The 27,981-nt window shown below is 42.1% G+C and overlaps 3 protein-coding genes across 7 annotated transcripts; 1 reads left to right on the top strand and 2 right to left on the bottom strand.

Annotated features, from left to right (window-relative positions):
• The first annotated feature begins 26 nt into the window (after window positions 1-26).
• LOC100883158 (uncharacterized) lies at window positions 27-2,907 on the top strand. Its single transcript, XM_076537474.1, has 4 exons — window positions 27-201; window positions 281-414; window positions 493-577; window positions 743-2,907. Exons 2-4 carry the CDS (start codon window positions 281-283, stop codon window positions 941-943), a joined length of 420 nt encoding a protein of 139 aa, XP_076393589.1. The 5' UTR covers window positions 27-201; the 3' UTR covers window positions 944-2,907.
• Window positions 1,980-17,860, bottom strand: LOC100883046 (uncharacterized). Of its 4 annotated transcripts, XM_076537457.1 has the most exons (14): window positions 17,721-17,860; window positions 16,577-17,529; window positions 16,339-16,497; window positions 16,142-16,267; window positions 15,791-16,067; window positions 10,555-10,675; window positions 10,108-10,282; window positions 8,423-8,753; window positions 8,053-8,356; window positions 7,683-7,967; window positions 6,286-7,463; window positions 5,793-6,191; window positions 5,566-5,721; window positions 1,980-5,462 (listed from the first exon to the last, which is right to left on the bottom strand). In XM_076537457.1, exons 6-14 carry the CDS (start codon window positions 10,642-10,644, stop codon window positions 5,297-5,299), a joined length of 3,084 nt encoding a protein of 1,027 aa, XP_076393572.1. In that variant the 5' UTR covers window positions 10,645-10,675; window positions 15,791-16,067; window positions 16,142-16,267; window positions 16,339-16,497; window positions 16,577-17,529; window positions 17,721-17,860; the 3' UTR covers window positions 1,980-5,296. The 4 variants fall into 4 exon arrangements, with proteins under 4 accessions (XP_076393572.1, XP_012151265.2, XP_012151269.2 ...); XM_012295875.2 differs by having other exon boundaries at window positions 16,142-16,497; XM_012295879.2 differs by having other exon boundaries at window positions 5,302-5,462; window positions 5,552-5,721; window positions 16,142-16,497.
• On the bottom strand, window positions 17,687-23,228 carry mlt (tubulin folding cofactor E like protein mlt). Of its 2 annotated transcripts, none has more exons than XM_012295864.2 (6): window positions 22,689-23,194; window positions 21,488-22,498; window positions 21,230-21,399; window positions 20,578-20,686; window positions 20,293-20,397; window positions 17,687-20,024 (listed from the first exon to the last, which is right to left on the bottom strand). In XM_012295864.2, the coding sequence occupies exons 1-6, from the start codon at window positions 22,809-22,811 to the stop codon at window positions 19,872-19,874; spliced, it is 1,671 nt and encodes a 556-aa protein (XP_012151254.1). In that variant the 5' UTR covers window positions 22,812-23,194; the 3' UTR covers window positions 17,687-19,871. The 2 variants fall into 2 exon arrangements, 1 of the variants encoding a protein (XP_012151254.1); XR_013039978.1 differs by lacking the exon at window positions 20,293-20,397 and adding an exon at window positions 20,125-20,241 and having other exon boundaries at window positions 19,791-20,024; window positions 22,689-23,228.
• Window positions 23,229-27,981: the final 4,753 nt, after the last annotated feature.

Genomic DNA, 27,981 nt, shown 5'->3' with positions numbered 1-27,981 from the left:
AAGTTTTAGATCAAGTACAATTTCGAGAACAATGTAGATTTAACACCGGTGCAACCGGTAGGAAGACGTCATTAGGAACCATGACAATCTACGTACCGTGACAGGACCGACTATTTGTCCTCTGGCCGTAACAATCCGTTTTAGTAGCTCGCGAAGAATATCCAAGATCACGACAGAGCAACAAGCTCTTCCTTCTTCGAGGTGAAGCGAAAATATCCGAATCATTGTCAAAAGTTACATCTCGTATATTATTCTATATTGTTCATATATTGTTCTTCAGATGACGTTCAAGTCTTTAATGAACTTTGGAAATTACGCCAAGGGTCCTTATCATCCAGCGACGGACAGATATCACGGTAGTTCCGGCGGTTTCCATCATAGCGGATCTGCTGGCTATTACCATGGTTCGCGAGGGTAATTACTATATCGTTTCGAAACTTTTCTGATCATCGATCATCGTCTTTGACAAACCTAAAATAAATATTCTTGTAGAAGCAACAAGGGTAAAGGCGGAAGCGGAGCAGCGTTGAGCGCGTTGACCTTATTAGCCTTTCTGTTCCTTATAAACGTGATGCAGGTAATTATTAGTCGAGCTTTCTGATCACGTCAACTGGGACGCGAATTCATTGTTCTGTTGGTGGTGGATATTGTTTCGTCCTGTCTAAAAGAAAACGTTCGATCGTGTATAATTACTTTTCAGATTGGTTCGTAACACCTAACTAAATCGTACCTGTCGTTACAGCAATCCATGCAAGATACTAATACGATGACAACACCTTCGACATCTACGGTAGTGTTGAGAAACGGTGACGATCAACCGGTGGTGGTAGATGCAAAAGAGGAGAAGGAGAACAAGAAGAGGGACGAGGTGAAGCACGACGGTATCTACGGGGTATCGACAAAATCCAAGATCCAAAGGCTTAACAGTCAATATATTAATTAAATGAAAGTGATTTGTACACAATGATTCGTACAAGATGAACGGTAATTCACATAGACAGGATGAAGAAATTAGTTGAAACTTTCTTTCGTACCGGTATAACGATCCATCCTGAAGGATCATCAATTTTATTAAGATAATATTCATTTGAATAATTCTGTAACAATTCCTTAAAACGGATGTGCTTCGAAATATCGTATATGTATATGTATACACTTTGTATTTTCTTTTATTTCTTTCTGTTTCTTTGTGTGTGTGATTTCCTTTCTTCACTCACTCTCTCTGTCTCTCTCTCTCTTTCTCTCTATACTTATATTTATATCTTGTTTGTAAGTTATATAGTAGCAGTATAATTCCTTCGAGAATAAACATACATATATATACAGCGAAAAAAATCTTGGATTTCTTTTTGTCATTCGTTTTTTACGCGAACGAAGATACGGATCGAACTTCCGTTGATTTCACGCACAACTCAGTCAAAAGATATAATGTATTATATATATATATATATATATTTTTTTTTTGTTATATTTATAAGAATAGACTCTATAGGTATAATTTAATGCTATTTATGAGAAAATAACAGGCTTAGAGCCGTCCACGACGAAGCTTTCTTCTTTTTTACGGACTTCTTTTCTTCGAATCTTTTCTTTTTTGTATTATTCATCCTCTTTGTTTTTCTATCGACTTTTCTCCTCGTCGCTCTGAAACTTAGCTTACATTTCGATCGTGTGTGTGCTTGCTTGTAATTGCGTGTATATTTTGAAAATACACAATTTAATTAAGAATTAAATTTGATCAATATCCTGTTTAAATTGTATGAACTGTAACTGAAAAGTGAAAATAATGTATAGTCTAATGAAATTTTTCTACAATTCGTGTGGACGATTCCTTGCCACGGACTTATCCGCAACGTTAACGACGATCTTAACCTTTTGCTCGTAATATCAAGCTTGTCTTTGATTTCTTACAACTTTTTGACGGCGATAGAACATTTGAATGTCTAGAGGAACGCAGTTTGAAATGATTGAACCAACCGTCAAAACACAAAACATTATTTTATTCTCTTTAGCTGACAGCTTCTTTTATTCTCTTTCGTATCTTTCCTCGCTCTCGCACACACTCGCTGTTTCTCTTCGTTTCTTTCTCTCTCACACACACATCTTCAAGATATGCACTCTCTGAATTCATTTTATTTATATACACAACGTTAGAAACATTTAAATATTCTTTTAGATTTGCTCGTAGTTCGTCGAGTATCTTCTAAAATAATCATGAACTGCGTGTACGTGTTATGAGTATTGCTAAAAGGAGGAGCGTGAACGGTTGGTTACCGAGGAATATCCCATCATAGTTCGAGGATGTTCCTTTCCTTTCTTTATTTCTTTACCGAGACACAAAACGGTTGAATTTTTCGTATTCGAATGGATACGTATCACAGTTGAAATACCATTAAATTGCTGAAAGTTAAGAGCGTTTTCCTTTTAAAAAAAGGAAAAATCATCAATTAAATCGATATATCCATTAAGGTTAACGATCGAATCTGAACTCGGTTTTAAATTCAGAAATAATTCAGAATTTAAATGACCAACTTACGATCTTAAACATCTCTACATCTACATATTTCGAATATAGATTTCTAAAGAACGAAGAATTTCATCTATCCAATACCAGATCATTCATGTCAGAAGATTTTCTCTAAGGAGTTCAAGTTTCGTCTGTATGCAACAGACGATCTCCAGAGGTTCCTCCGCGTCTGATTTTTTTAGACGATTCAAATAAATATCGAATACAATGAAGTTGTATAATCGAAGTATACCCGAGGTAAAGGTAGCGGAGACAAATAATAATCGACATCTAAGGACAAGACTCGCTGATCGAAGATCCTAATTAATTACCTTCTATATGCCCATTAGATTGTATTTTGTCGCAATGGCAAAAACGGAATAAATCAATTCCTAAACGTGTATACGAGTCTTTCTTTTCGTTTCTTCGCCTTTTAGTTAGAACAGAAGTGATCTAAAACGGCTCGACGGACTTGTAAAACGAACAAGGAAATTATGAGATGGAATAGATGAGTTTTCTTGGTGAAGAAGAAATGCCTCTGCATCTAGAGCAGGTGTCTGCTGGTAGGTATCGGTAAGTCCACGATGCAACCTGGTCTTCGAATTCGAGCCTAATTCAAACGTAACATAGATTTTAAGCGAATAAACTTACGCTTTGTACCTACTCGTTTTACTCGAACCAACCTAGGCTTTTAAGCCAGTCTAATTCTAAAATTGAAATCCTGCCGATAAATGATGAACGATGATTCTCCTTTTCGCTTTACTACGGGATTTTTCTGTCCGATGGACTTATAAAAGAACAACTCTGAGTTAGAGTTTCTCTGCAGCTCGTTTCAGTGGAATAACGAAAATAAAATTGAACTTTGGAAGTTAAAGTGAAGCTAGTTCGATTAAAAGAGGAATATACACTAAAAACCGAAGCACTCTAATGATCAGAGTGAGAGTGCAATCGATACGATTCTTGTCATTTGATTTTCAACTCCTTAACGATACCATATTTCGCTTTGTCGGCTTAGGTACACACCTTAGGTCTGTGGATGGTGGCTCGTTTCTGAAGGTACGCTTTTAAAGAGTCATTACATTTTCGAATGTAACGTGAATTCCATGGATATGAAACGCACCATGGTGGTGCACCGTTTATGAAACGGTGATTATGTACACGCTTTCCTCGCATATCACGCATTTTTCTCGCATACCGATTGTTTACACACACGATACCGATAGAATGACGTATCAATGAAATGCAGGAAGAAACTCCTCGCGATTTTTTTACCGAACCCGCGATATGAACCAGAGAAAACGATGCTCGAAAAAGTCATGATTCGCTAAAACGAATCGAATAATTACTTAACGATAATTTGCTTTTTAACATTCGATTAATTTTTCGCGCTTTAAACTCTTCTATATCAACGTAACATTTACAGATCTAAGGTTATCTACATACATGATATGAAGCGTCACGTTATCCTATCGCAACGAACTAACGCTTTCTTCGCGCAACTTTCTTCCTCAAATAGAACTTTCGTTCTTTTCGAACTTCAACATACTTTCGATACAATTCAAATTCAGCTAGCTAGTTATTTTTCAGTAATTTCTTATTACGAACCTCGAGAAGCAATTTTAACAATTTCGAGTACAAGCCACCGTCCACAACCATCGTGTATTTGCGATTAACCGTATACTTAACCGTACGGAAGCTTTTGGTCAATGTGTACACACGATTTTGTCCGTTAAGAAAATACAGAAACGGATAACCGATGAACCGTTTGTTCGCACAACGGTTACAGAGATCAGAAGGTGGATGAGATACTAGGAGCAAGAGAGATACTCTGTCTGTACTGCGATGCTATTGCTTTAAAGTTCGTATTCGAACAAGTATATCTATTATATTATAATCGATCAGATCGGGGTGTTTATTTCGCTAGCCGACTTGTCGTTTCTGCACGATGTAATCGATGTCCGTCTGTTTCAGCTAAAGCGTTCGGGTCAAAGCGGAGTTCAAACCGTGATTCGAGCGCGGTAACGATGGAGTTTTCGTGGAAGATACGTTTCGCCCGAAAAAGTTCTAGGGATTTTCGCGCGGATCAGAAACCCTATTACGAGGTTATGTACAAGTATTCGACGCTGGACGATAGCAAAAATGTAGCGGAATTTCCGTGGCCCTTGCGTTTCAGTGAAATCGACGCGGATGAAGCGGTTTCACGATTTCGAAGAACTTATATGGGGCAAAGACGACAAAAGACGAGAAAAGACGAGAAAAGTCGAGAAAAATGTCCGAAACGATCGACAGAGTTTGAACTATGGGTTGGTTTTGATTCGTTATAGGATGAAAAACGAAAAATAGTAAAGTGGCAGAGGGCTTCCCGAGATTCTTTTCGTTGCCGTCGAGGCTTTACTTTCAAGGTGTACGTATTCTCCGAGACACCCTGTGTACGATCTGCACGCGTTTCCCGAATAACGAACGACTCTGCGCTCTTACAACTTGACGAGATATCGTTAACGAGACGTATTCCAATTCACAGGGATGATCGTTACGTTTAAAACCGTCTGTAACCGGTCCCTCTAAATAGGAATAATCAACGAAGAAACTCTATTAAATGCGAAGACACGATCATAGATAGAGAGTACGTTCTTGAGCGAAAAGGTTCGATAGAAATTCGAGAACACAGCTAGACGCGCGCTACAACGAGCAACGAAGAACTCGTCTCGAAGAGAGAGAGAGTGTATCGTTATGGAGAATCTATAAAAGAAAATAAGAAAAAAGGTAGAATAAGGCGAGGCGTGCCGTTGTTTAACTATTATTGGTGCAGGCTATCTCGTCAGTCTCGTCCTGCGACACGATGCTGGACCTGTTCGATCTCACGTCCAGGTCTATGCTAAACGGTTTCGAGGAGCCTGCGTACAATGGCTGGTTATTGCCTTCCTCGATGCTCAGGCTGCACTCCAGCGAGCTGTCACTGAAAGTACAGAAACAGACCTCTACTCATCACTAGCGTCTTCGACGATCGCCCTACGAGACCGGTTCTGCTTTGATCGACGATCGTACCCGGGCTTGTTTACCTGACGATGCTGGCACGGTCCATCGAGGTGGAACTCGGTACCGTGCAGTTATCGCCGTTGCACGGTCGTTCGCCGTTGCTGCTACAGGAAGAGGATGTTCTCGTTGTTGTCGGTTCTTTCATCGATGCTCTTCGCGACTCCTCGTGGCACTCGCATCTGCAACGCCGGTATTATTTTTTAATAAGAGAATACGCGATCGCTAGGTACGCGGAACGAGAAGGGTTTACCTGCACTCTTCCGGTTGTACGTAATTGTACCCGGCCGATTTTCCTTCGTCATCGGGACGCGGGATCGTTTGAATTCTTTTCGGTGCTTTCCTCTTTTCCGGAATCTCCTCGAAATTGATCCAGTTGCTTGGTCTCGCGGACGCTCTCGGTGGCAGTGGTGGTGGACTCGGCGATTTCCCGGCGCTCTTTCGCCCTCCATCGGGCACCTTGCCCGCAAACTCCATGAACGTATTTGCCGCGTGCTTTCTCGGACTCTTCAATTTAAAACTCTCCTCCCGGGGCAACGATATCTTCATCTTCTCCACGCGACGCTCGTCTAGAGACGTTTGCATCACGAACTCGTCGAGCAGAGTCCGATTTATGGGTGTCGTGGACCGAGGCCTCTCGATAGGTATTGTTCTGAATCATGGATGCGAGATTGAAAACGCGCGACATTCGCGAAGCTAAGAAAATGATCGTTAGTCGCAAATGGATTTTTTAAACGAACAGTTACCTTACTTCCTGAAGTCGTTGTTTTACGGGTAGGATCGGCACAGCTACGCTCTTCTCCAAGGGCAAGGTGGTGGGTACATAAGGGAGATCCTCTTCGAAGCTCTCCTCGTAAAACAAACCCTTTCTCTCGTCGGGCAATTCCTCGGCTAGTTTCTCAGCCTTGTTTCTTATGAACTCGATCTCGGAGTCTCTTTCCGATTCCGAGCTATTGTGATCCAAGTCGGAGATGACGCTGGACGCCTTCGTCAGTCCATCCGCTGGCTTGATCACGTCGTCGATAAAATCGGATGTTCTGCTTTCTGTGCTTTCGATCGGCTCTTCTTTCGGCTGTTGTTTCTGTTTAACTTCGTCCATTCTTTCCGGCGGTTCTATCGTTTGCTTAACCTCTTTGCTTCTTCTCTTCGGTTTCGTGGCTTCTTTCTTACCGATCGAATCTTTCGAAGAACTACTGGAAACCCGATGTTCCGCTTTGCTCTTCGTAGACGATTTCGCGAGGGTTTCGCTCGTTTTAGCTTGACCGCTTAACTTGGAGTCCTTGGAGGAACTCCTGGAAATCTCCGAATCCTTGGATCCGCTTCGAGGCACTCGATTGTCCTCGGTGTACGTTCTCGGGGATGTCTCGATTAGAGCCTCGGTTCTGATTCTCGACGGCGGTGGATAGTGTTCTATGGACACTTCCGTGACTATGCTTCCTGTACGAGGCTCAGATTCGTACTCGTCCAACAGTTTCGTCGGCGTTTCCAAAGGGATCGAGACGCTCTCCGAAGGCAACGCCTCCTCATAGTTTCTGTCGTCGGCGTGGAGGCTTATGAAGATCGAGTCATCCTTGCGGTTCTCCTTCTCGGCGTTAAACCGAAACTCTACGTGACCGATGCTCTCCAAGGATGGATGTTCGCCGCCGCCGGTGTCGAGATCGGTGCCGCAGGAGGCAGCGATAGCCTCGTCGTAACTCTTCTTCCGCTCCCGTTTTTTGAACAAACTCAACGTCGACGAGAATACTCCTTTGTTCTTCGATTCCTTTTTCAAGCTAGACCCTCTGTCCATGGACACTCTTTCCCTCGATTTCGATCTGCTGCGCAGACTCTCCGTGGTATCCTTAATCTTCGAGGTGAGACTACGGCGCGGTTTCGTACTGGGTGACGGCGATTCTGGACTCAAAACACTGCTGTCTGTGCGGGCCTTGAAAAGTCGAAGATGCGGTGGTCAGAACATGCACTGTCTTTTTTTTTTCTCTTCTCGTTAAAGCTAGCGGATCTTCTACAAAGACAAAGCGAGGAATCCATGTGCTGGACTGGGCGAAGCGAAGAAGCGTAGAAAGCTTAACCTATTTTTCTCTATTCTCTATTCTCTATTATCGGTAGCTTAGGATTGAAACTACTGTTTAAATGGAGGAAGTACCTTGAACAGGGAGGTGAAGCTGCTCTTCCTCGAGACGGAAGAGGGACTGGGAGTTCGCGAACCCTCGAGATCTCGTACTTTCTGATGCCTAGGCAGTTTCGGACTGCCAGTCACGCTGCTCGTTGTGGGAGTCGTTTGCACGATTTCCTTAAAGTTCTGAGTCTTCTTTCTCTTGTCGTTGAAGTCCAACGTGGCTGGCTTCTGAACCTCCTGCGCTTGATTCTTCGGTGTCTGCTGTTGGGACGTTATACTCTGTGTATCGGCTGGCTTCTTCGCGATAGGTACCTGTGGTCCACGTATACGATCAACTATTTATCCGTGTACTTTAGAAATCAGCCACCGTAGTCGAACAACTCGAGCGAATCCTTACCTCTATGTTCACTTTCTCTAAAAATCTCTTGGTAATTTCCACTTCCCGCTTGAAGATTTCTTTCCTTTCCTCGCGGCCCCGTCTTCGAGGTTTGTCCAAGGGATCTGGTTTCAAATTCCCATCGACCATCGACACCTTTATGCTCTCCGGAATCAACGCTTTGGTAGTATCAGCCTCCCGTTTCAACAAAATCTTCTCTAGGTCGTCTGTTTCTGGCTTCGATGGTTCGATCAAATTGTCCGCCAGCGTTGGCTTGCTCCCGCAGAACGACGTTTCCAACAGACATTTGTGCGGACTAGGTGACCTACGACACGACACTGATTAATACAACAATTATTCGGATCTAACGGATTAACTAGGACGGATTTACCTGGAGGAGGTAGCAGAAACGACGGAGAGCTTGCCAGAAGCTCCGGAACCTTGGCTACCCACGGAAGAGAGTCTCGACGTTCTTCCACTGATATTCAATAAAATGATCTCCGAACAGTTGCTGTCCTTGCGTTCTCTGTCCAATTGTCTGCTGCTATAATCCGACTGAGAAGCATCGTCCTTTCGTCTTTTCGCAAGTTTCTTCGATTCCCTTCTGAGATCCTGTTCATGAATGGGATCTTGCAGATCTAACTCCTCCGTTGAGGATCTCAAATCTTGAGCATCCTCTTTGTATCCTAGAGTCAGCTTGCACCCAGGTGGAGGCTCTCCGCCTAAAATATCGATTTAGATCCATTCTTAATCGAAGCTGCACGATATCTTTTATACGTACGTAGAAATAAAGACTCGAAATAGCTACTTAACGTTACTTCTAATTCTTTGTACTGTCAATACACGATCAATATACATACATACATACATACATACATATAGGATATATTAGATAGAGGTAATGGTGTACTATTTAGTTTTTCGAGGAATTCTACCGCTTGCTTTTCAACGCTTCCATTCGATTACTGTCTACGATAGCGTCTCGCTCCGATACAACGATAGTGGAATCGATATATTACTAGGCTAGTAAAGTGGTGCTAATATACTAGTTACTACCAGCGGGGCTAGTATTACGTTATCTAACGGACACTTTGAGCGTAAACGAAGCAAACGAGAATCGTGTCGCGTTTGTGTGTCGCTTGACAAAAGCGAGCCTGTTTCTCGAATATAGGACAAACTTCCATTCGATTCTCCCGCAACTCGGGACGCGTATTAATTCGCGCAGTACGCGTATCTCGAGGGACCATTTAGACTAATTTAGAGCAACGGCGATCGATTAAAACTTGCTTTCCAAGTGCCACATTAGAATTCGCAAGAATAAATTAAAGAGTTTCGGTAGTCGTAGAAAACGGTAGCCTTACAATTTCGATTTCGTTTCAAGCCTCGAAAAGCTTCGAGAGAAACTACAGCTAACACACACGCACACACGATATAAATATTATGTCTGGTTTCGATCAATTTCGTTACCTTTAAAATAGTGGACAGACCGATCGGATCCGGACAAGCTGACTCTCGACAAAAGTAACAAGCTGTCGCTGTTTGGTCACGTTATCGCGACTAAAATTTCCACGCGAAACGAGAAACTGGAAGGTCTGAGGCATCGTCTAGCGGGACGCGATTGAATTTCGTCGCGCGTCTCCGTCGAGCCGCCGCAGAAAATTCAATTTACCCGTGTAAACGACTCGACTTCCAATTTCCAAGACACGCGAAAACTTTTTTATGACGCGATTCGTAGAAAATATCTATACATATGTATCACGACGGTCCAATGTTTGTCTTTTATCGAGGATTTTCTATGCTCGAGTCAACGGTAATTTGTATTTTTAACTCGAGGGTGGAATAAGAGAAGCTGGTAACAGTGAGTCACCTGCGATCTTATCGCTCCCCTGTTTTGTTCCAGTACGACGACAAGAGGGTGCGATTCGTACGTAAGGGGTTAATATTAAAGGTGCTAGATGCTTAAATCTCCGAACATTCTTTGGTTGCGCGTCGGTAATAGTGGGAATTTTCGATTATTAAGAGTTCGCACTTAATATTCGGTTAATTTGATCGATAAAGAGGATGTTCCGAGGATACCTGCAAGGAGCTCCCTTTCCGGCGACGATTCTCTGGAGTTACTGTCCTCATGGTGGGAGGAACTGCTCGCCCTGCTGATGTCAATTCTCGGCGTGCTGGGTGTCTTAAGCGAACTACCAGGCGTTGCTGGCGTAGTCACCTCAACGATGCCTGGCATTCGCGTAGCCGGTTCCCCCTGCATTCAAATTTGTAAGGCTGGTTTTGTCGTCGAGTCACAGTGTCACTGTGGGGTGTGGTGATGGTGGTTGGTGATGGTGGTGGACACAGGTGTCTGGCTCTGTTCCGTTCACGGGACAACGGAGCTTCGACTTTCGAACGGGGAACACGACGCAGGTGAAGCGCGGTCGACGAGATCCTCGACGACAGACAACGACTACGACTCGAGCGGATCTCGCTCGGAACAGCCGATTTGGAGAGGAGTCAGGGAGGAGACAGGGAAGGACTCACGTTTTCCACCTCGTCGGACAGGTCTTCGAAGGATGCTATCGGCGCTGGTCCAAGCTTCCTCTGATGAACGCTCGGTACCCCTGACGCCATATTTATTCCGATAGTTTAGCCCTCGATGATGCTGCAAAATACCCATATCGTTTTAACTCTACTCTCAGATTTGTCCCGTTCTAATAAAGCTACCTAATTAGTTGCGGAAATATTCGTGTTTCCTTTCAAACGAGCAAGATTGAACCTCTGCGTTGATTAACTTGCGATAATAAAAATGCGATCGAACATCGGTGGTTTCGTTAGCCGAAGAAGCTAATTAAAGTCCGCGTTAGAACATTTGAGCGAAGGATGAATCGATTAGCTCGCGCGGTAATGTGCAGGATGTGCCGACATTGAGGGCCACTTGTCGTACATCACCGGTGCTCGAGCACCGCAGCTTCAATTTTCTATCGAATCGTTTCGAAATATTCTTCTCGCCTGACCCTGTTATCTCCTTTTGAACGACGAAAATGCGCTCGCATCGTTTATAAAAAATTATGCGAATTTCGTTGAAATGATCGGAACAACCGCATTTCCATAACAATTTAGAATAATATTGGTATAATCGCATTTCGTAATGTACTAGTACCACTACAGCTACAGTAATATACAGTGCAAGTAGTTAGTACATGTAGTAGAGTTTGATACCTAGTGGAGTTATCGTTTTTAACTTTTAATTCGTTTCGCAAGACTCGTTCCTTCGGTGACTTGAACGTTTTTAACGCGCTTTCAAGTTTCACCACCGGTCCCATGCGGAGTTTAAGAAATAAACAAGTTAAAAATATTTCAGGAAGTTTGCGAATACGTTTAAGAGGTCGAAAACGAATAGATCCTCCCCCCTCTGGTTGCTACGTAATTTCTTTCCGTTCTTCTCTTTCGAACGAAACGCGATCGCTGTTTTTGCACAAGTATTAACTACGAGTAACTAAACTTAATTGAACTGGTAATCAGGGCTGATCAATAAAATCGACGTAGGTAAGAAATGGAAGGAATTTTTAAAATGGTGCTCCGTTTCGAGCACTCTCTTCCTGAACCAAGAGAAAAGAAACTGTAGAGGTGAGAAAGGTCATTGATACCTTGAGCCAATTAGCAATGAAGTCTCGTCGGGCTTAGACCGTTAAATGCACGCTATTCGACCGTCGATTCTTCTTCGTTTTCTTGATACAACCTCCAGATTACGTTGTAAGGATAACCCGGCCTAATACCTAACCAATGAAAATTAATAGGGCATTTCGGTGGCCGGTAAATCGATTGTCTGGTTGTCTGGAGTATAAGTGCCGTTCGTGACTTTGGTACGAAACGTGAGATAGAAGAATAAGAACGTTAACTCGTCAACTAATGCACACTAATGTTATCGATTAGAATTTTTCTTCCCGTAAAAGGACAACCGAAATCTCTTGGAAATCGTCCGATGATTTAGGTGATTTAGTCTAACCCACGACTTATAACACCCTAAACGCCTTCCACGTCCGAGGGGCATCCTGTGAACCTCTCGAACGCAATTTCGTGCTCCGTTTCACTTTCGGGAACGTGTACGGTGTACATCGACAACGACCGCGACAAAATCGTGTGAGGTAGACGTTCAAAAATGAAGAGCAGAGCCGGTGTTTGTCGAGGCTGTTTTTTCGACCGACAAGTTCAAAGAGATTACCTCATGGTCTGCGGCGCGCGTTTTCAGTTACATCTGTCTGGACACGTTAAAACGGTATTTTGTGTTGCATCTACCTTCTTTGTTTTTATCTTCGAAATTCCACCTCATTTTTTAATAAAAATCTCTGATGTAAAACTGTTTGCAGCATCCCCGTGGAATATGGATCTCTTCGTCGTATTTACATTACCGTACAGTTTCATTTTTTTACAATAATCGATATTTCCGAAATATCCTGTATACGTCTTGAAAGGGTGAACGACTGAACGTTAAAGCCTGGAAACCAAGCACATTGGTTAACGCGTGGGAGTGGCTACGAAGGCATGGAATAGTGCCAATAACTGAAAAGTGTCTATTCCCGAAGGAAAATCGGGCTTCCTAAAATAAATAATTTATCGAAGTACAAATATTTTGCTTTACAAAACAGTTTCGAATACGAAAGAACTTCTGGGCTATAGAGTTTTCGTGTCGACACCGACAAAAAAAAAGAAAAGAAAAGAAAAGAAAAGAAAAGAAAAGGAAAGAAAAAAAAACAAGAACAATAACAAACTGAAGCGTAGCGACGAACGACGAGCTCCAGATGTAAAGGTAGTACGATGGAGAAAATCGGAAAACAGCCGAGGCTTCTCGAAGCTGTTACACGGCAACGACGCCGCTATAAATAGAAAAAACCTTGTTAGCGGTTACACGATGTTCACGTATGCACATACATGCGGATAGACACACCAGACACACATAATTTCCTTCTTTTTTTAAACGAGAAAGGTGCCGATAGTCGGCCACCGATAGCCGATAATCGTTCCGTCGGCCAAATGAATAATGAAACGGCACGAACCTCGTGGTTTCAACGATTTATACGCCCCTTAACTTCCTCACATTTGACCCCTCTACCGCTCTATGATCTTGTTTTCATTCTATTTTCAATCGATTGCCTCTGCTTGCTGCACTGATTTTCTTTTTCTAGTATTTCAAGTTTTTCCAAGCAAAAGCAATAACACGGTATGCAGTTTCGTTACCGGTTATGTACGATCTCGATTTTAAGCTAATTCTACGTTAACTTATACAACTTGTACAGCCATTTTAAACGTTAGAATTGTTCGATGAAAAAATTCACGAGGCCGAATTGCGAAATTTCAAAAACATTCCAATTACGCCTTATTACCACATTAACGCTAACTAGTATTAATACTAATCGTAGTAATGTGCTGACAACAGTGTCATTGCACGATAATTTAATTACTATATCAGCGCGAGTACTAGCCGCTAGTTGGATAATAGTAGTGAAAGTAAGTAAAGAGACACCCCATGGGCAGTACTTGTTCCGTGAGGCACAGTACTCGTTGATTATTGCGTGCATACTTGAAGCAATTTACGGTTGACGAGCGGCAAGGCAAGCGCCTCGTTACTTATGATTCAACACGGTCATCTTTATACGCCGGGTAATTGATCCTTAATTGCGGAACGATATCAGGAGCGACACGAGAGCACGGAATAAATATTCGAACAGCGAGCTGCTTAGATTTTCTTATTATAATTACGACGAATCGAAGGAAGAGTGGTCGATACGAATACGCCTCGTTGCGTGCAGCTGCAGCTTAACATTATCGTTGCCAGCCGTTTCACCGTTTTATCGCTTCATAGAGAAACCTTAGACATCCTTTTGCACGATCCTTGCTACCTTCTTTCACGGACATTGAAAAAGAACTTGTTATATCGGTCTAGATTAAGATTTCCTGCTAATATCAACACTACTAATATATTAACGCTAACTATATCGTTATTCGCTTATGATAGCACCAAATTACTATGTAAAATGTATAAAGTATATCCTTCGAGTGTTAGAGTTATCTCGTAAACGGGGCTGTTTTCGATCATGTTGATACATTTTATGTTTCATTGTATTAGAACGCGGAGTTGAAACGGTCGCGCAGCAAACCCGAGCTTTTCGTTTATTTATAAACGTCCTCCTCGTTCGACGGCTTTCAAAATTCCATTACCATCTGGATATTTTTCTGTGGACGCCAGCGAATCGATTTTATCACTGCACGCTTACAAAACGTCTCGATCTCATTGGCGTATCCTTAGCGATTCTTTCGTGCATACAAAGATCACGTGGATCACGATTCCTCCAACGAGCGTAATAGAAATTTTGCAAAACAGGTCAAGAAATGAATTAGCAACCGATCGATAACCAACGTTCGAGTAAGTACGAGCGATAATAAAATCTTGGATCGATCCAGTGATACGATCAACTCCCCTGAACGCGTTACGAATAAATACCCATTACGAATTGATCACGGAGGATGGAAATTGCTTAAATGGATGATATATCAAGTTCAAAAGTTGCCAGATTTCTATATATCCGTAGATTCTCAAATCGGTATATCGCTAAACCCCGCGCGATTCCTATCAATAAATATATCAATAAATCACCAAATCGCCAAATTAGATACGTACTGTACCGATGGTGTATACGGCAAGATAATATGTATATTGCTATTACTTCGATACGTAATATTAATAGTACAGTAGACATTAGTAAATTATATCGATTTATAATAGATACAGTAAGTATAGTACAGGTATACATGTATACGTTTACACGATAAATACAGGTATACTAGCATAGCTATACTGTACCATATTTTGAAAAAATATTTCTACTATAAATGTACTGCTAATGGCTAAACAACAATTAGTATCGAAATAATTATTTTTCAACCGATGAAAGCGAACGAAAGCGAACGAAAGCGATGGCATTCGTCGAAACGAGAGGGCCGCTTTAAGTTTCTCCTTAACCCATTGACGCACTTCGACGCTCCACTACTCGATACCCTGTAAAACTCCCATCGACCATTCGCGTCTTCACGCGCTTTCAGGACACACGCGTCGAGCACGTTCGTTTCGCGTCTTCGTGAACGGTGAACGGTGAACGACTTTAGGGGATGTGAAGTAAGCGTACTTGGCTAAAAGGAGAAGGGGACACGCTTCTGAAACGTGCGACAAAAACGAGACCGAACGACGACGATCGCGACGCTTTCTTCTCGTAGAACGCGTTAATTTACACTTCGAAGATGTCATCGAAGATCACTGAAATTTCATTCGAAGACGATAGATGAGATCCGAAAGAATACCAAAGAAATACGTTCAACGCCGTTCGTTGAAGGAAAGGTCGATAATTCTTTCCTAACGATCAACTATATCTAATATTGTACGTTTCTTCTATCGTCTCAGGAGTTTCATCCTACAGTCATAGTCGAAGCAAGCATCTCCTATATACATATGTACGTGTAGTATCTTCGTTCCTGCCGAGCCATATTTCTATCCAATTTCCCTACATCCTATACCTATCTGAATAGCTATCTGCTGCTCGTTTAAAAAGTACCTTTCCACTAGCGTTATTCGCGTTTAAACTCGAAGATGAAATATCCTCGTACGCTCGATCGAGTCTGTCGAACAGTAGATGCGCAGTGAAGACTTATGGGGTGTCAACCGTAGAAACAGATATGTGGAGCAGTTAACGTATAAGGAAAACGAGCACCCTGGTGTCTCACTTACCCCACTGTCGTGTCCTCCATGCCAACTATCGGGAAGCAATCGATCCCTGGTTCCCGCTACTCCATCCTCCCGGATCGTTCGTTTGATCGAGTCGTCTCTCCGGTTCTTCTTCTACTACTGATCTTCCTCTTTTTCCTTCTCCTTCTCTTCCTGTTCCTATTCCTCGTGCGCGTTCTCTTGGCCTGGGCCAACGGCTACCGTCACTTCTCTGCCCACACCTTACATCTTGACGGTCCGTGCCAGCTGTGTTCCGCGGGAGACACGCTCTCTCGGCCCTCTGCAGCGACACACGACGATCCACGTCCTACTCATGCTCGCATACTCTCTCCAGCGCGCACTCGCTGCCCTTACCTACTACCCACTGTGTGCCAGGGGTGCCGCCTCTTCGTGCTGGGCCATCGACCACCTCCTATAACCGCCAGTTTTGAAATTTCATCACCGATTCTGGTTACTCGGATTCAGCCAGCGACAGAAAACCTGAAAAATTATTACACTTTTAGATGCGTTCTTACGCGTTCTATGCAAATCGAAGAAATAATACTGTATACTCGGGAGTAACGTAAATTTTCAAATCTTCTCCAAGGCAAGTTACGACTGTACGGTCGAGTGTAAAATACAAGCTTGCTTTTAATTCTCGATGATAATCAAGTTCTTCTTTCCTACTACCTAGTTTGTATAACCGGTAGTGCACGCCTAAGGGAAATTTTCTGGAAAAGCATTTTTAAATAATTATTTCGAAAGAATTATATCGGTGAATGATCACTGAATGATGAAAAAATCAGTCACCTTTTGTTATGCATGAAAAATTCAAGTTTCGGAGACACAGGGCCTGTGAATCGACATAGTCTTCTCTGTAGATTTAGCGCATAGTAGGGGTGCACGCTCCCCCAGGGTAGGATTAGTCACGATTCTACTCGGTCGTAAAGTTTCAAAGGTAAAAGGAAAAAAGGTGGAACCTCGTAACGAGCTGTCACCTCGTGCCGCTCTATTATTCCGTATCGGGCAGTGCACCACGTAATAGAGCAGAATTTCGCGTCGACGTTAATTGTTTACTCGTCTGCGGGTGTGAACACGAGGGCATCTCGAATCGATCTTAACGAGAAACGGGGTTGATCGGAAATTGATATAAAAGAAAACCGAGATCGAAGAACGGTTCTACTTTTTTTCGCAGATAAAGTTTTATCAACTTCCAACATTGACTTTACTTAGAAATTAAATAAATTTTTAAAATTAAACATTAAACATTCGTAGACTTTTAATACCTAATCCTTTTGCAAGTGTGCTACTAAGAATTGCATAAATATTATTTCGTTTAAATTCATTTTGCACGTAGATGAATCTGGATAAATTCGTGGCAATTCTGAAAACAACTATACAGGCTGTTCTAACATATTGAAGCGTCCAAGTTTTTATTACGTAGCAAAATCACGCCACCATAAGCAGGGCTGCCTCTTATCCCCTGCTCCGGTAGTATCGAGCGATCAAAATATCTTTGACTAATAGATACGTGAATAGAACGATCAACGAAGGTGTTTCTTTACGTTTCATTCAAGTTAGAGTTAGTGTACGTCGCCGTCCAATCAGCACAACGTTTCCTTTGGGGTCATTCAGGCGCCAAGCGTCTCATCGATCAATGCTCCGCGCAAGGGTCAAAAGAGATACACCCTATGCAACCAATAACATGCAAGAGCCAAGTTCGTAAACATCTTCTCGAGCATTGTTTTTTTTCTACCTCTTTTCTGAAAAAAGAAAAACAAGTCAAATTGATTCTTTAAACTCGTCAAGTATCGCTTCTCGATAATTAAAAAGAAATATATTATAGACAAAACGATACCGTCTTCCTATGTGTAACATAGGTAAATTTTCATTTTCGTAACGAGAAATTTTACGCAAAAGTCTCATATAAAGATTTTATTTCGTTAGTACGTACACATTTGCGCCAGCACAAAAAAGGATCATATCATATAAAACGAGAACAATGCAGGATTCCTTTTCCGAGACTAGACACATACGAATCGTAGAATCTCAGGGTTGATACGTTTTTAACCACTGGTCCAATTGAAACCATCGATCACCCTGAATTCCAATGTTTAAGAATGTTCGCGATACGAGATTTCATCTCTGAAATTATACATCGATCGACTCTTCTCGTCAACGATCAACTTTCTTTATCTTTCTTTCGATGAACATGTTGTATCCTTCGCACCGGAGTATATTTACCTCGTTTCGCATATTTTTAGACGGTTTCTTCTTTAAATTTTTAACAACGAGTTGTTCTTCTACCTCTCGGATACACGCAAAGGTGTAATAGATTTGACGTATATAAAAAAGCTGCCAATTCAGCGCGCTGAATCGGATATGCCAACGCCAGAGATGACATTCACAAACCGGTCAACAGTGAAGAGTCGACGAAGATGCTTCGAAGTACGCGTTTACACGGTATTTACAGGGCAGTGTTAGAGGTATCCGAGTTACGCTATTAAAAGGCAGGCACTAAGTGACTCTTCAAGGTTCCATCCTTGCAAGCGATTAAACTGAAACGTACATCTTCGTGTCTTCCTTTTTAAACTCTTACACTGTTAATAACTTAAATTTGATGTATCAGCGAACGCATACCGAGTCATCTACGTTTATTTTTCAGTTTAGAAATGCATCGTCGAATTATCAAATGTTCGTATCGTCATTTGTACGAGTGCAATATCTTCTTGCGCTTTAGCTATGTATAAGCAGTAGCCGTCAGACTTCGGGAAATAAATGATCTTTCTGTATATTTTACAAACGTAAAAGAAGAAAAAGAAAGAAAAGAAAAGAAGAAATGAATGCAATGAAAGACATGTTATAAGTTACGCATTAAAAATGTAGAATATGGCGATACATACTTAATGCATTGTTATCGTGTACTGACAACTTCCAAAGTTAAGTACACATCGAAATCCTAGTGTAACTTTCTTTCCATAATTCAGAAGTAATTTCTTCGTTCCTCTACCATCTATTTAAACGTACGTAATCTCGAATTAATTAAGCTGCTACGGCATAAAGCAAGTGTTTACTTCTTCTCGAAAAAAAGTCGTTAGTGGAAACGGAACAAAGCTATATCGATTTTTCCACGTTATCTTATACACAGACGGCTGCAATCTATAAAAATAGTTCATTCTATTCGACAATTTTTTTTCCACGTTGCATTGTCCTGCGATCGCGTGGTCGTGCCACGTTCAGAAATTGAGTCTCTTCTTAGCCAAAATTGTTGTCACCGCTACGCGAAACGTAGTTGATAAAGTTCGATTGTACGTCTTGCTGCAATATGTATGTATATCTCTTTAGACACGGTAAATTCGTATGTATGATCGAACTGTATCGCTTTGTCCTTAAAAAAAATTGTCACCTTTACTAAATATCGGCGCATTTGCGACAGTAAGATCTACGTGATTTTTAATGTTTCATAACCGATCGAATGGACCATCGAGTCACTAGATTTTCTCTTCTGTACAGTGGTCAACATACGTTAACTTGCATCTTTCGAAGCAACAGACAATGCACACTAATTGAAAACAATTTGTAAATCGAGTACTACTTAACTAAGTACTTTATACAATTTTTTGTTTACTCTCCCCATCGATTTCACTGGAAACTACGCTAACAATTAATGCGAAGCTACGAAGAGTCTCTAAAGTTTGCAAACGCGTATTAATTGAAATTTCTCGTAAAAACATGACGAATAGTATATATGCGTTATCCTGCGAGTATTCAAAGTTTCATTTGCCTCCATCGAACCTGCCTAGGTCAAATTTCAATTTACACACGTTCATTCTGCATAAATATCCCAATTCGTCTCTCTTCGTACACTCATTCGTCATTCGCAACGTTTCTTCCACCGGCTCTTAGTGTATACATGTTACGCTCCTTGACCCTGAAGAATCGATAAATACAATTTCTAGAACAATTATTCGGTGTATGTATTATGTGGTCGATCTACGATCGAAGCAAACTCGTGTTGCGAACCGTAGATCCGTTAATGGAGATCAGATCCCAACAACCGTCAGGTATGTTTCATGTCGTCCGACGATTCGCTAGTAAATCTTCTTCAGGAACGAATGGAAGACGTAGTCGAAGATGTTGAGACGAAACGATTTAATTTGCTGTCGATTATAATCTCGTCACCGTTTCGAATATTGTATCGGTACAGCTGTTTATTCGGATACAACATTTCTTCCGGTCCGTACTGCGCCTTCATAACCTATAAATGTAACTAAATTAATACGAAGCTCGTTAAAAAAGGTTTAATTTTATGGAAGAGCGTAGCTTCGAGTATGTACAGTATCGAGTCAGAGTTTTACCTCTAAATTTTGCATAGCTCAATGAATTGAAAATTTGTAGGAACGTCGGGAAAAGAAGTGGAAATTCTACATGGTAATACCATGCTTTTTACGGGGATTTTCGAGGAGCCACACATTCTGCAAAGCACAGAATAATTTTTTAATAAAATTAATTGACCTGAAACCGACCTGATCCACGTAGAAGAGTCTCATCCTATTGGCAGGAATTTTAACCATTGTCTCCAGTTTAGTTTTCAATTCGAAAACCGTTCTGTACACATCTACAGATCGTACCTGCAACAAACGATCGTTATATCGTTAAATATCGAGAAAAGTGAAGAACGATTATGCTTTGCCTTATCCGATACACTAGCCGTGTCTCTCAAGTGCGTTAAATCCCTTTTTTAATTAGCAATAAGTCCGTTTATCCGATCGTGAAATTTAATTACAAAGTCAATTATCTTGTTAATTTACCTCGACTAGGTCTCCGTAAGTGAACGTGACCTTGACCCTTTTCTCTGGCGTCAGGTCAACGTGTACCAGAGGATCCAGCTTTCCATGAATAGCTACAAGCTCGGAATACCTGAAAATCAAGGAACAGGGTTAGCTCTCGGGATATACATATATTACCAGCGACATCTGTGATCGTGACGCTCTTAGAATAACTTTATGGATTCTAGTTCGATCGAAAATAGAAACGACAGCGGCGAAGAGTAGGAAACAGGTGTAAATCGTGTGACACACTTACGAGTGTAATTAACATTTGAATGCAAACGGAATAGCGATCATAGAGCAGAGGGATATCGAGTAAGGAATTGGGATAAAAATGGAGAAGCAGGAAACAAAGAGGCGCGATTAACCTGTCAACAGCGTACGGAGTTAACTCCTCGTGGAAATGTTGACCTTTTTAAAATACAAAATGAACGGTGTTAAATAGAATTGCAGAAAACATAAAAGTTTTTGTGTACCCTTTGTTTCTTAGATCCTAGTTTCCTCTATTACTTTATTGTACCGAGCAATCCAACGAATAGAGTTATCGAATGATCCGAATAAATTAATAGAAATTAGTAGAATGGTATTATTTTAAATTAAAGGGGATTTTTCCTTGATTCGAGAAACGCATCACCTTTCGGGTCTGTCAGCTTCCGGTTTATCCATGTAGTATCGAATGAAGGCCCTCTCGGCGTCCTCGCGCTCTTGTGACGATATCACTCCACCGCCGTTTAAAGTCTCCACATTTGGAAGCCTGGCAATCAACAATTGCCTCCTTTCGTGTTCCGTGTACTCTCGAGGACTCTATAAAGAAACACGAAAACAAGATTTTTCTCGCTGTTCAGCACCGGTACAAACCGAACAGACGTATATTTTCAAAGAATATATTCACCTCGAAAAGAGGACAACCCTGAATCCTCAACGATTTCAACGCCGGAAATCTGGCCAATCTTTCCACGTCGTCCCAGGTGGACAACAGGGTACCATTCACGTTTAGAAACCTGAGTTTCCTAAAGGGATCGTGGGAGGATTTAATGGTCGTCCCACTGGACTCCGATTCTGATTCGGACCTGTCGTAGTTGACCTTCACCTCGGTGAATATCCTGTTCCCTTTTTCGTCCACCGTATTCTCTTCAACTTCCACGTTGTTCATGTTCTCGTTGTCCTGACTAACATTCTTGGTCTCCTTTTTGGGACACGTCTCCTCGTTCGAATTCCTATTATCCACTAGGGCCAATGACCTTAAGGGGCACTCTGCGAGCACCAGGCTCTCCAGATTCGGGAAGATGTACCCCAGTTTGGAGATCTCGTTCCATACCTCGACAGGATTTCCGGTAAAATGGAGTTTCCTCAGCGAATCGTTCCCATTCTCCGGTTTCTGATACTCCAGATCGACCGTCTTGTACTCGTTGAGGGAGAGATGCAGCTCCTCCAGATTATGGAGCAACCGAATAAGTCCCTGAACCGTCGACCAGGAGACCCTGGTGCCGTTTAACACAAGGTTCTTCAGGAGGTCGTAACTACCGTGTTTGATATCTAAAACTTCCGCTAAACAATTGAAGCTCAAGTTGACGAATTTGATCTTGGGCATATGCTGCAGGATGCCGAACACTTCCGTCCATTGGGACAGTTTGTTCTGTGCCAGATCCAACTCCTCGACGTTCTTGCATTTGTTGCGAAGTTTTTCCGCGTCGTTGCCGGCTGATTCGATATCGCAGTCTTGCAACACCAGCAACGCTGGCACCGTGTGACGGGGTGACTTCTTCGGGATGAAGATGCTGACCGAGAGGGCGGCCTTCGGAGAACTCGATTCGGTCTCCTCGTCCGTGAGGGAGCAGTCAGTCGTTGAACTACCGTATTTCAGCTCCAGAGCTTCCAACAACGACGGCATGTTTACTGCATTCTGAAAGTAACCATACGCCAATTTTATACTCTCTATAGTATATAATCATACAGTTTATACTTTTATGTATATTATGTATATTACGACCTACGATGATATATAACATTCTTTATGCCAACTCTATAAAAAATATTTACTGATTATATCCCAGATATTAAGATTACAGATCACTAGAAGAAATTAAACGAACCACCATAACTTTGAACGTGATGTAAGCGGATGGCAAACTATAACTTCTTCTGGATCTTACAATAATGACAACAATAGTGATGTTGGTAGGAATATCGACTCGTAGCCTAAAAGACAATACCATCGAGAAAATGTTTGAAGCATCAACGGCTAACAAAGATTCGACAAGAAACAAAGAGGAGACATAACACAAGGTGGCTTTTGTCGCCGGCAAAGAGAACACAACGAGAAGGAAGAAAGAGGCAACAGAAGCAAAGAAGAAACACGCGGATCGTAGATGCTCGAGGACAACGTCGAACACGCGGAATATCTGGTCTGACCATATCCGTTAAGGTCGCGGTATTGTTTTTTCTTTCCTTTTTTCTTTTGCGCCACGAAAAACCGGTACCGGTTCCCTCGACGTTGGAAAACCATACTACAGTCGAACGAGCTTCACCCACGCGATTCTCCCTTGTTCCTTTGTGTCTCGTTTCATCCGTTTTACGGTGGACAAGGATCGTTTCCAAGTACACTTTCTATGGTACTTCTTGAATCAATCTCATGCATAACGTACATCGTAGAAAGATGATTCGAACAATTTGCTACAGCGTCTGATTCGCAGCGCGTATCGAGTAATTTACCAAATACGCTTACAAAAGGAACGAGATCGTACATATTAATTTTCTCACGGTCGTCCGTTGAGTACACTAAGCAACAACTTTGAATTTCTCAAATTTCTTCATTTCTAATTTACTAAATTCCCAAATATCCAACTCCCTAGAGTTCTGTATTCGGAGATCACCGAATCTTTGCGTTTTTAAGTTTCAAAATCATCAAACATCTAACATGTTAAAACCCTAGATGCATAAATAGCCGTTCTGTGTGTTCGATAAAATCGTTTTACAAGTATAGTTAGCGCATAAATCGATTCGAACGTTAGACTTTCACCGCGCGTTAAAGGTTAAAAATACAGTGTTTGGCGAAAGATGTAGAGGAGACGATTTCCATGATGATCCGAGTCAGTTGATTTTATGTAAGTTATCTGTATCGGAAGAGGAGTCGACGGAAAACTAAACGCGACAATAAAAATTCGGAATCAGACGAATGGAAAAATCGTTGGAGCCGAAGGCGCAGCGGTGCAACGAACCAAAGCGAGGACGATTACGGATTATCGTTTGAACAACGCGGACGAAGAGTGAATCGTTGCGTGATTTTGGCGGTGATCCGACGTGCCAGTGACCAAAGAAAAACGCGTACACGATTCTTGGACGTCCGCCAACCACTGTCCTTTCCACTTAACGCGAAACCGTGGTTCGTTCTACGGCCAGCGCTAGCAATCTCTCGCTTTCTAACGGTAATTTTATAACGTTACTAGGTATAAAATACACGGTGTACGTTGTACGAAGGAAAAATCGAGCAGAGTGTCGTTTGATTGGAGGGACGTAACCGTTTCGTCTCCGGTGGAATATCGCGATAAACGAGAGAAGAGGAACGAAGTGTAGTCGAGCGATCGACGCTTGGCAGTGGACCCCGGCATAATAGTCGTTGCTGGCTTCCCCTACACGTAATCACGATATCGGTTCAACGGCCATGCGAAATTAACTTTCTCCGGGTACGGGTCTGCCTACGAGAAGCCCGTTAGAAACAGCCCGTTGCGTGGCGTTGCTGTTACATACTAGAAGCCTAGCGACGTTACTCCAGTCGATTCAATCTGGTTTCGATCCTGGATGCTCAGTTAACCGGTTTGCTATCGACCATTTCATTAACCTCTTGCGGTTCACGCGTCTCTTCTAGCCACATATTCAATTATCCCGGTGCAAAATACCTGTGAAATTGACAAGTTTACCGATACAGGCTGTTTCTAGCAACGACCACCATAAATTCGTACACGGTTCCGATTGAAATTTCTCGGAGCATTTGTTTTTGGCCAAACACTTCGGGTAATTAAAAAGTTACGAAACCTTGAAGAACGACGTAGCGAACGTGATAAATGTTGAAGTGTTCGAACGATTCTAGAACCGAACCGTGGTGCTGAAGCATTTCGAAGAGAAATTTTCAACGGCCATCCTGTTACAGCAGCTCGATGCGATTAGTCAATGTATTTTGAGCGACTTTGAGAATAGAAGGTCCTCGGGGATGATTCCTTTTCGATGGAAGAGAGGAAAGATGGGTGTCAGGTACAATAGATTTGTCCGCTTGAAATCTGAAATAACATTTACTCGTTAGAAAAATATGTTTTTCGGATTGGCAGTAAGTATGCAAAAGAATTCTAACGAAATTATACAATGCATACGGTTGCGTCACGAGATCGCAGCGTTTGTTAACTGTTCTAACATCGGACGGAGTAACAATGCTAAACACGAACACGCTACTTTCTCTTCGGCTGATGATTTTACGCGGCAACTATTCGTAAAACCGAGCGTACAAATCGAATCGACGATTCCAGATCAAACCGGTTCATCGCGGAAATAATGAACGAAGAGAAACAGAACGGCAGTTTCCAACGAAAACAACTTTAAACAATCGAGACCGGTCGAAATTTCCAAATTTTCACTTTCCTACGTTTCGACGGTTGAACATTTTTAAATTTCTGTAGGTCTCCACCAATAGCAATTAAGAAAGTAAGTACAACAAGTGGTTGTAACTATCCATCGACTTCCGGTGTCGTAGCGTTGTCCGTGCGTGCGCAACAACGCATGTAGCTAAATATACGCTATCACAGACGGTTACGAAATGTCAAATAGAAGTTGTTGGCTACTAGGTCAATCGGAAAGCCGAGAAAAATAGGTTTTCGTTAACGTTATCGAGTTGATCGAGTTTTCGATATCGCGATATCGCGATATCGCAACCTGTTTCCTTATCGACTTTACGAAATAATACTAACTTTACGAAATGACGACATAAACCAAACTGCAAGAGAAAACGACGGTGGCTTATCAGATTTTCGATTGTTCGATCAGATCGTGATATTGCATTACCTCTGCGTTGGCTGAAGGACTTGGAAAGTTATTGCGAGATATGAAGCAGAAAACGTCGGCGTCTCTCGACATTAATTTTCTGCTATAATTTTCCCGTAATTATTTTCATTCGAGTAGCGGTGGCGAGCAAAAAGTGATAAACGATACTTTCTAACCCCTCTAATCTAATACGAAATAAAGTAACGCGGATCTGTTGGTAAGTTCGAAGGTACATATAAGCGGAACGAAGATTTCCGCTTGGCACGAGATACTATCGGAGTAATCGATGATCTATTCTTTCCCCGTTAACCAACATAGTTGACAGAAGGAAATATCGACGAAAGTCCGCCGCGGCGGCTGCATGCTGCGCAAATGCTCTCCCGTCTCGGATTATTACTCGCTTGTCCAAGGTTGCCGTTCGTGCTGCTCGCGACCCGAGAGCATTATGCACTCGTGTATGTCACGTACTTATACGGATACATGTCTGCAGCGTGATACGGTGTGTTGCACTTACGATACGCGCACAGATCTATCTAACGTACAACCACGTAATAAACGCGGGGGAATACGTCTCAGCGTTTCCCAACCTTTTTCTTTATTTAATCGATCAATTACGCGTAACACGTGCACGTGTTTTCTTTTTTTTCCCCCTTTTTTTTCCTTTTTTTCAACGACTAATCAATTGTTCCCACCGAATACAATTGCGTCGTAACTATCCAACGAATCAAGGTTATTCGAAACTTCGAGATTACCGTTAAATTTCGCTTTTACTTTTAACTCAGCTTCTAGCTAGCCTACGGTAAACTCTCGTTAGGTTACAAATTGCATGACCAAGCAACAGAATTTCATTGCTTGATTCGATTTCGAATCGTTGAGCGCGAGACAAGTTCGAAAATACGAATGCCAGTATACATATGCATGTACATAGTTCTGATCAACTATAAAAGCGTGGAGGACGAGAAATTGGGAAACGCTGCGCACCTAGCGTACGCGCTCTTTGTTCGTTTCTCGGCTTTTGAGAGCGTGTCTCGCATCGATACACGGCAATTACATCCACGTGTGTGGAACCCGACAAGAGATACGCGTACGTATACCACTGAACAACGTTCGCTACACAAAAGTACGAGTCTTGTCGGTACCAGGCCTCTCCCTTCTGATCCGACGACGCTTCACCGACGATGCTTCTCTATCGCACCGCTAATATTACGCGTTGCATTCTACCTCGGTCACTCTCGTTAGCCTTAACGATATCTTAACAATATTATAGGTGTATCGATAACGTGTGGATAATCGATAGCAGCGCCGTTAGTTTGAACACGCGGCATGTTTTCTTATCATTTATTTATACGGATATTTTTGGCATCGAGACACGCCAACTGTTAACCGTAAACGTTAGAGAAGCGTTATTCTCAACGTCCAATCGCCTGTTCTTTATATAATCCGTCGACTTCCGCAAACGTTCCTTGTAAAATCGTTCACGAGCTGATAGAACGGCACTGAACAATTGATCTTGTCAGAGAAACTTTTTACTTTTCCTTCGCTGTAAGAATTAATGAAACGCATTATGCATTCGAGTGACCTTGATAACGGCGGCGCAATACCAATCGGATTTGTCTAGTCAGTTTTACATCACGTAGTTGATATACTTGGACGAAAAGAAGAAATAAAAAGTAACATTCCAGGAAGATTAAAGGCTGAAACGCCATTCGAAACTGCATAAATTTTGCGCTTCTTTATGTTCGAACAGACGCGTTAAAAGTACTGTACTTTCAATTCTACTGGCCTTGAAGTTAGTAGACAAGGATCGACGCAATTCTCACGATTCGTGACTCTTTGTTCCAGCTTCTTTTACGCTCTATTATCATCCACTTCGAACGCTACGAGCAATACTCTCTGAAAACTATTGTAGATGTTCGGTTTAACCAGTATCTGATATTATACGCCTCTGTGTCTCTATCGAGAAACATGAATTCGTGTGCAACGCTCGAGGTGCGCGTTTAACCTATAAGCGATTCCGCCGTTTCTACTGTCGATAAATTAGACATCCCTTTAACGTATCATACAGAAAAGTTTAATAAATGTCAAGTTGCAAGTATAAAATAAGAATAACGATTACACGGAGAAGGAACGATTCGCAGAAAAGACATCCAGCTGTCAAAGTCCGCTGTTTAGAAGCGTAAATTCTGCGCGCACAGCTGACAGCGATTATGTAAGGCTCGAACGCATAACGCGTCGAAAAATACGTGTAGTATAAACGACGCAACGCGCTTCGACGCCAACGAGCTCTAAAAGTAGGAAAATTTTCAAGATAATTCGAAAAAGGAGTACATCGTGTTAACGTCTTTCGAGATTGCGTCG

The sequence above is a fragment of the Megachile rotundata genome, chromosome 11, assembly GCF_050947335.1.
Source record: "Megachile rotundata isolate GNS110a chromosome 11, iyMegRotu1, whole genome shotgun sequence".
NCBI lineage: Eukaryota > Metazoa > Arthropoda > Insecta > Hymenoptera > Megachilidae > Megachile > Megachile rotundata.
This window is presented reverse-complemented; position numbering and strand designations above follow the sequence as displayed.

Excerpts from the sequence above, each read along its gene's own strand:
- LOC100883046 (XM_012295875.2), bottom strand. The coding sequence starts at position 10,644 with ATGGCGTCAGGGGTACCGAGCGTTCATCAGAGGAAGCTTGGACCAGCG. Across the intron at positions 7,968-8,052 it reads TAGAGAAAGTGAACATAGAG|GTACCTATCGCGAAGAAGCC; the intron begins GTAAGGATTCGC and ends CGTGGACCACAG. Across the intron at positions 6,192-6,285 it reads CAACGACTTCAGGAAGTAAG|AACAATACCTATCGAGAGGC; the intron begins GTAACTGTTCGT and ends TCCATGATTCAG.
- mlt (XM_012295864.2), bottom strand. The coding sequence starts at position 22,811 with ATGGTATTGTCTTTTAGGCTACGAGTCGATATTCCTACCAACATCACT. Across the intron at positions 21,400-21,487 it reads AGGGTTGTCCTCTTTTCGAG|AGTCCTCGAGAGTACACGGA; the intron begins GTGAATATATTC and ends GTTTCTTTATAG. Across the intron at positions 20,025-20,292 it reads GACTCTTCTACGTGGATCAG|GTTATGAAGGCGCAGTACGG; the intron begins GTCGGTTTCAGG and ends TTACATTTATAG.
- LOC100883158 (XM_076537474.1), top strand. The coding sequence starts at position 281 with ATGACGTTCAAGTCTTTAATGAACTTTGGAAATTACGCCAAGGGTCCT. Across the intron at positions 415-492 it reads TATTACCATGGTTCGCGAGG|AAGCAACAAGGGTAAAGGCG; the intron begins GTAATTACTATA and ends ATATTCTTGTAG. Across the intron at positions 578-742 it reads TCCTTATAAACGTGATGCAG|CAATCCATGCAAGATACTAA; the intron begins GTAATTATTAGT and ends CTGTCGTTACAG.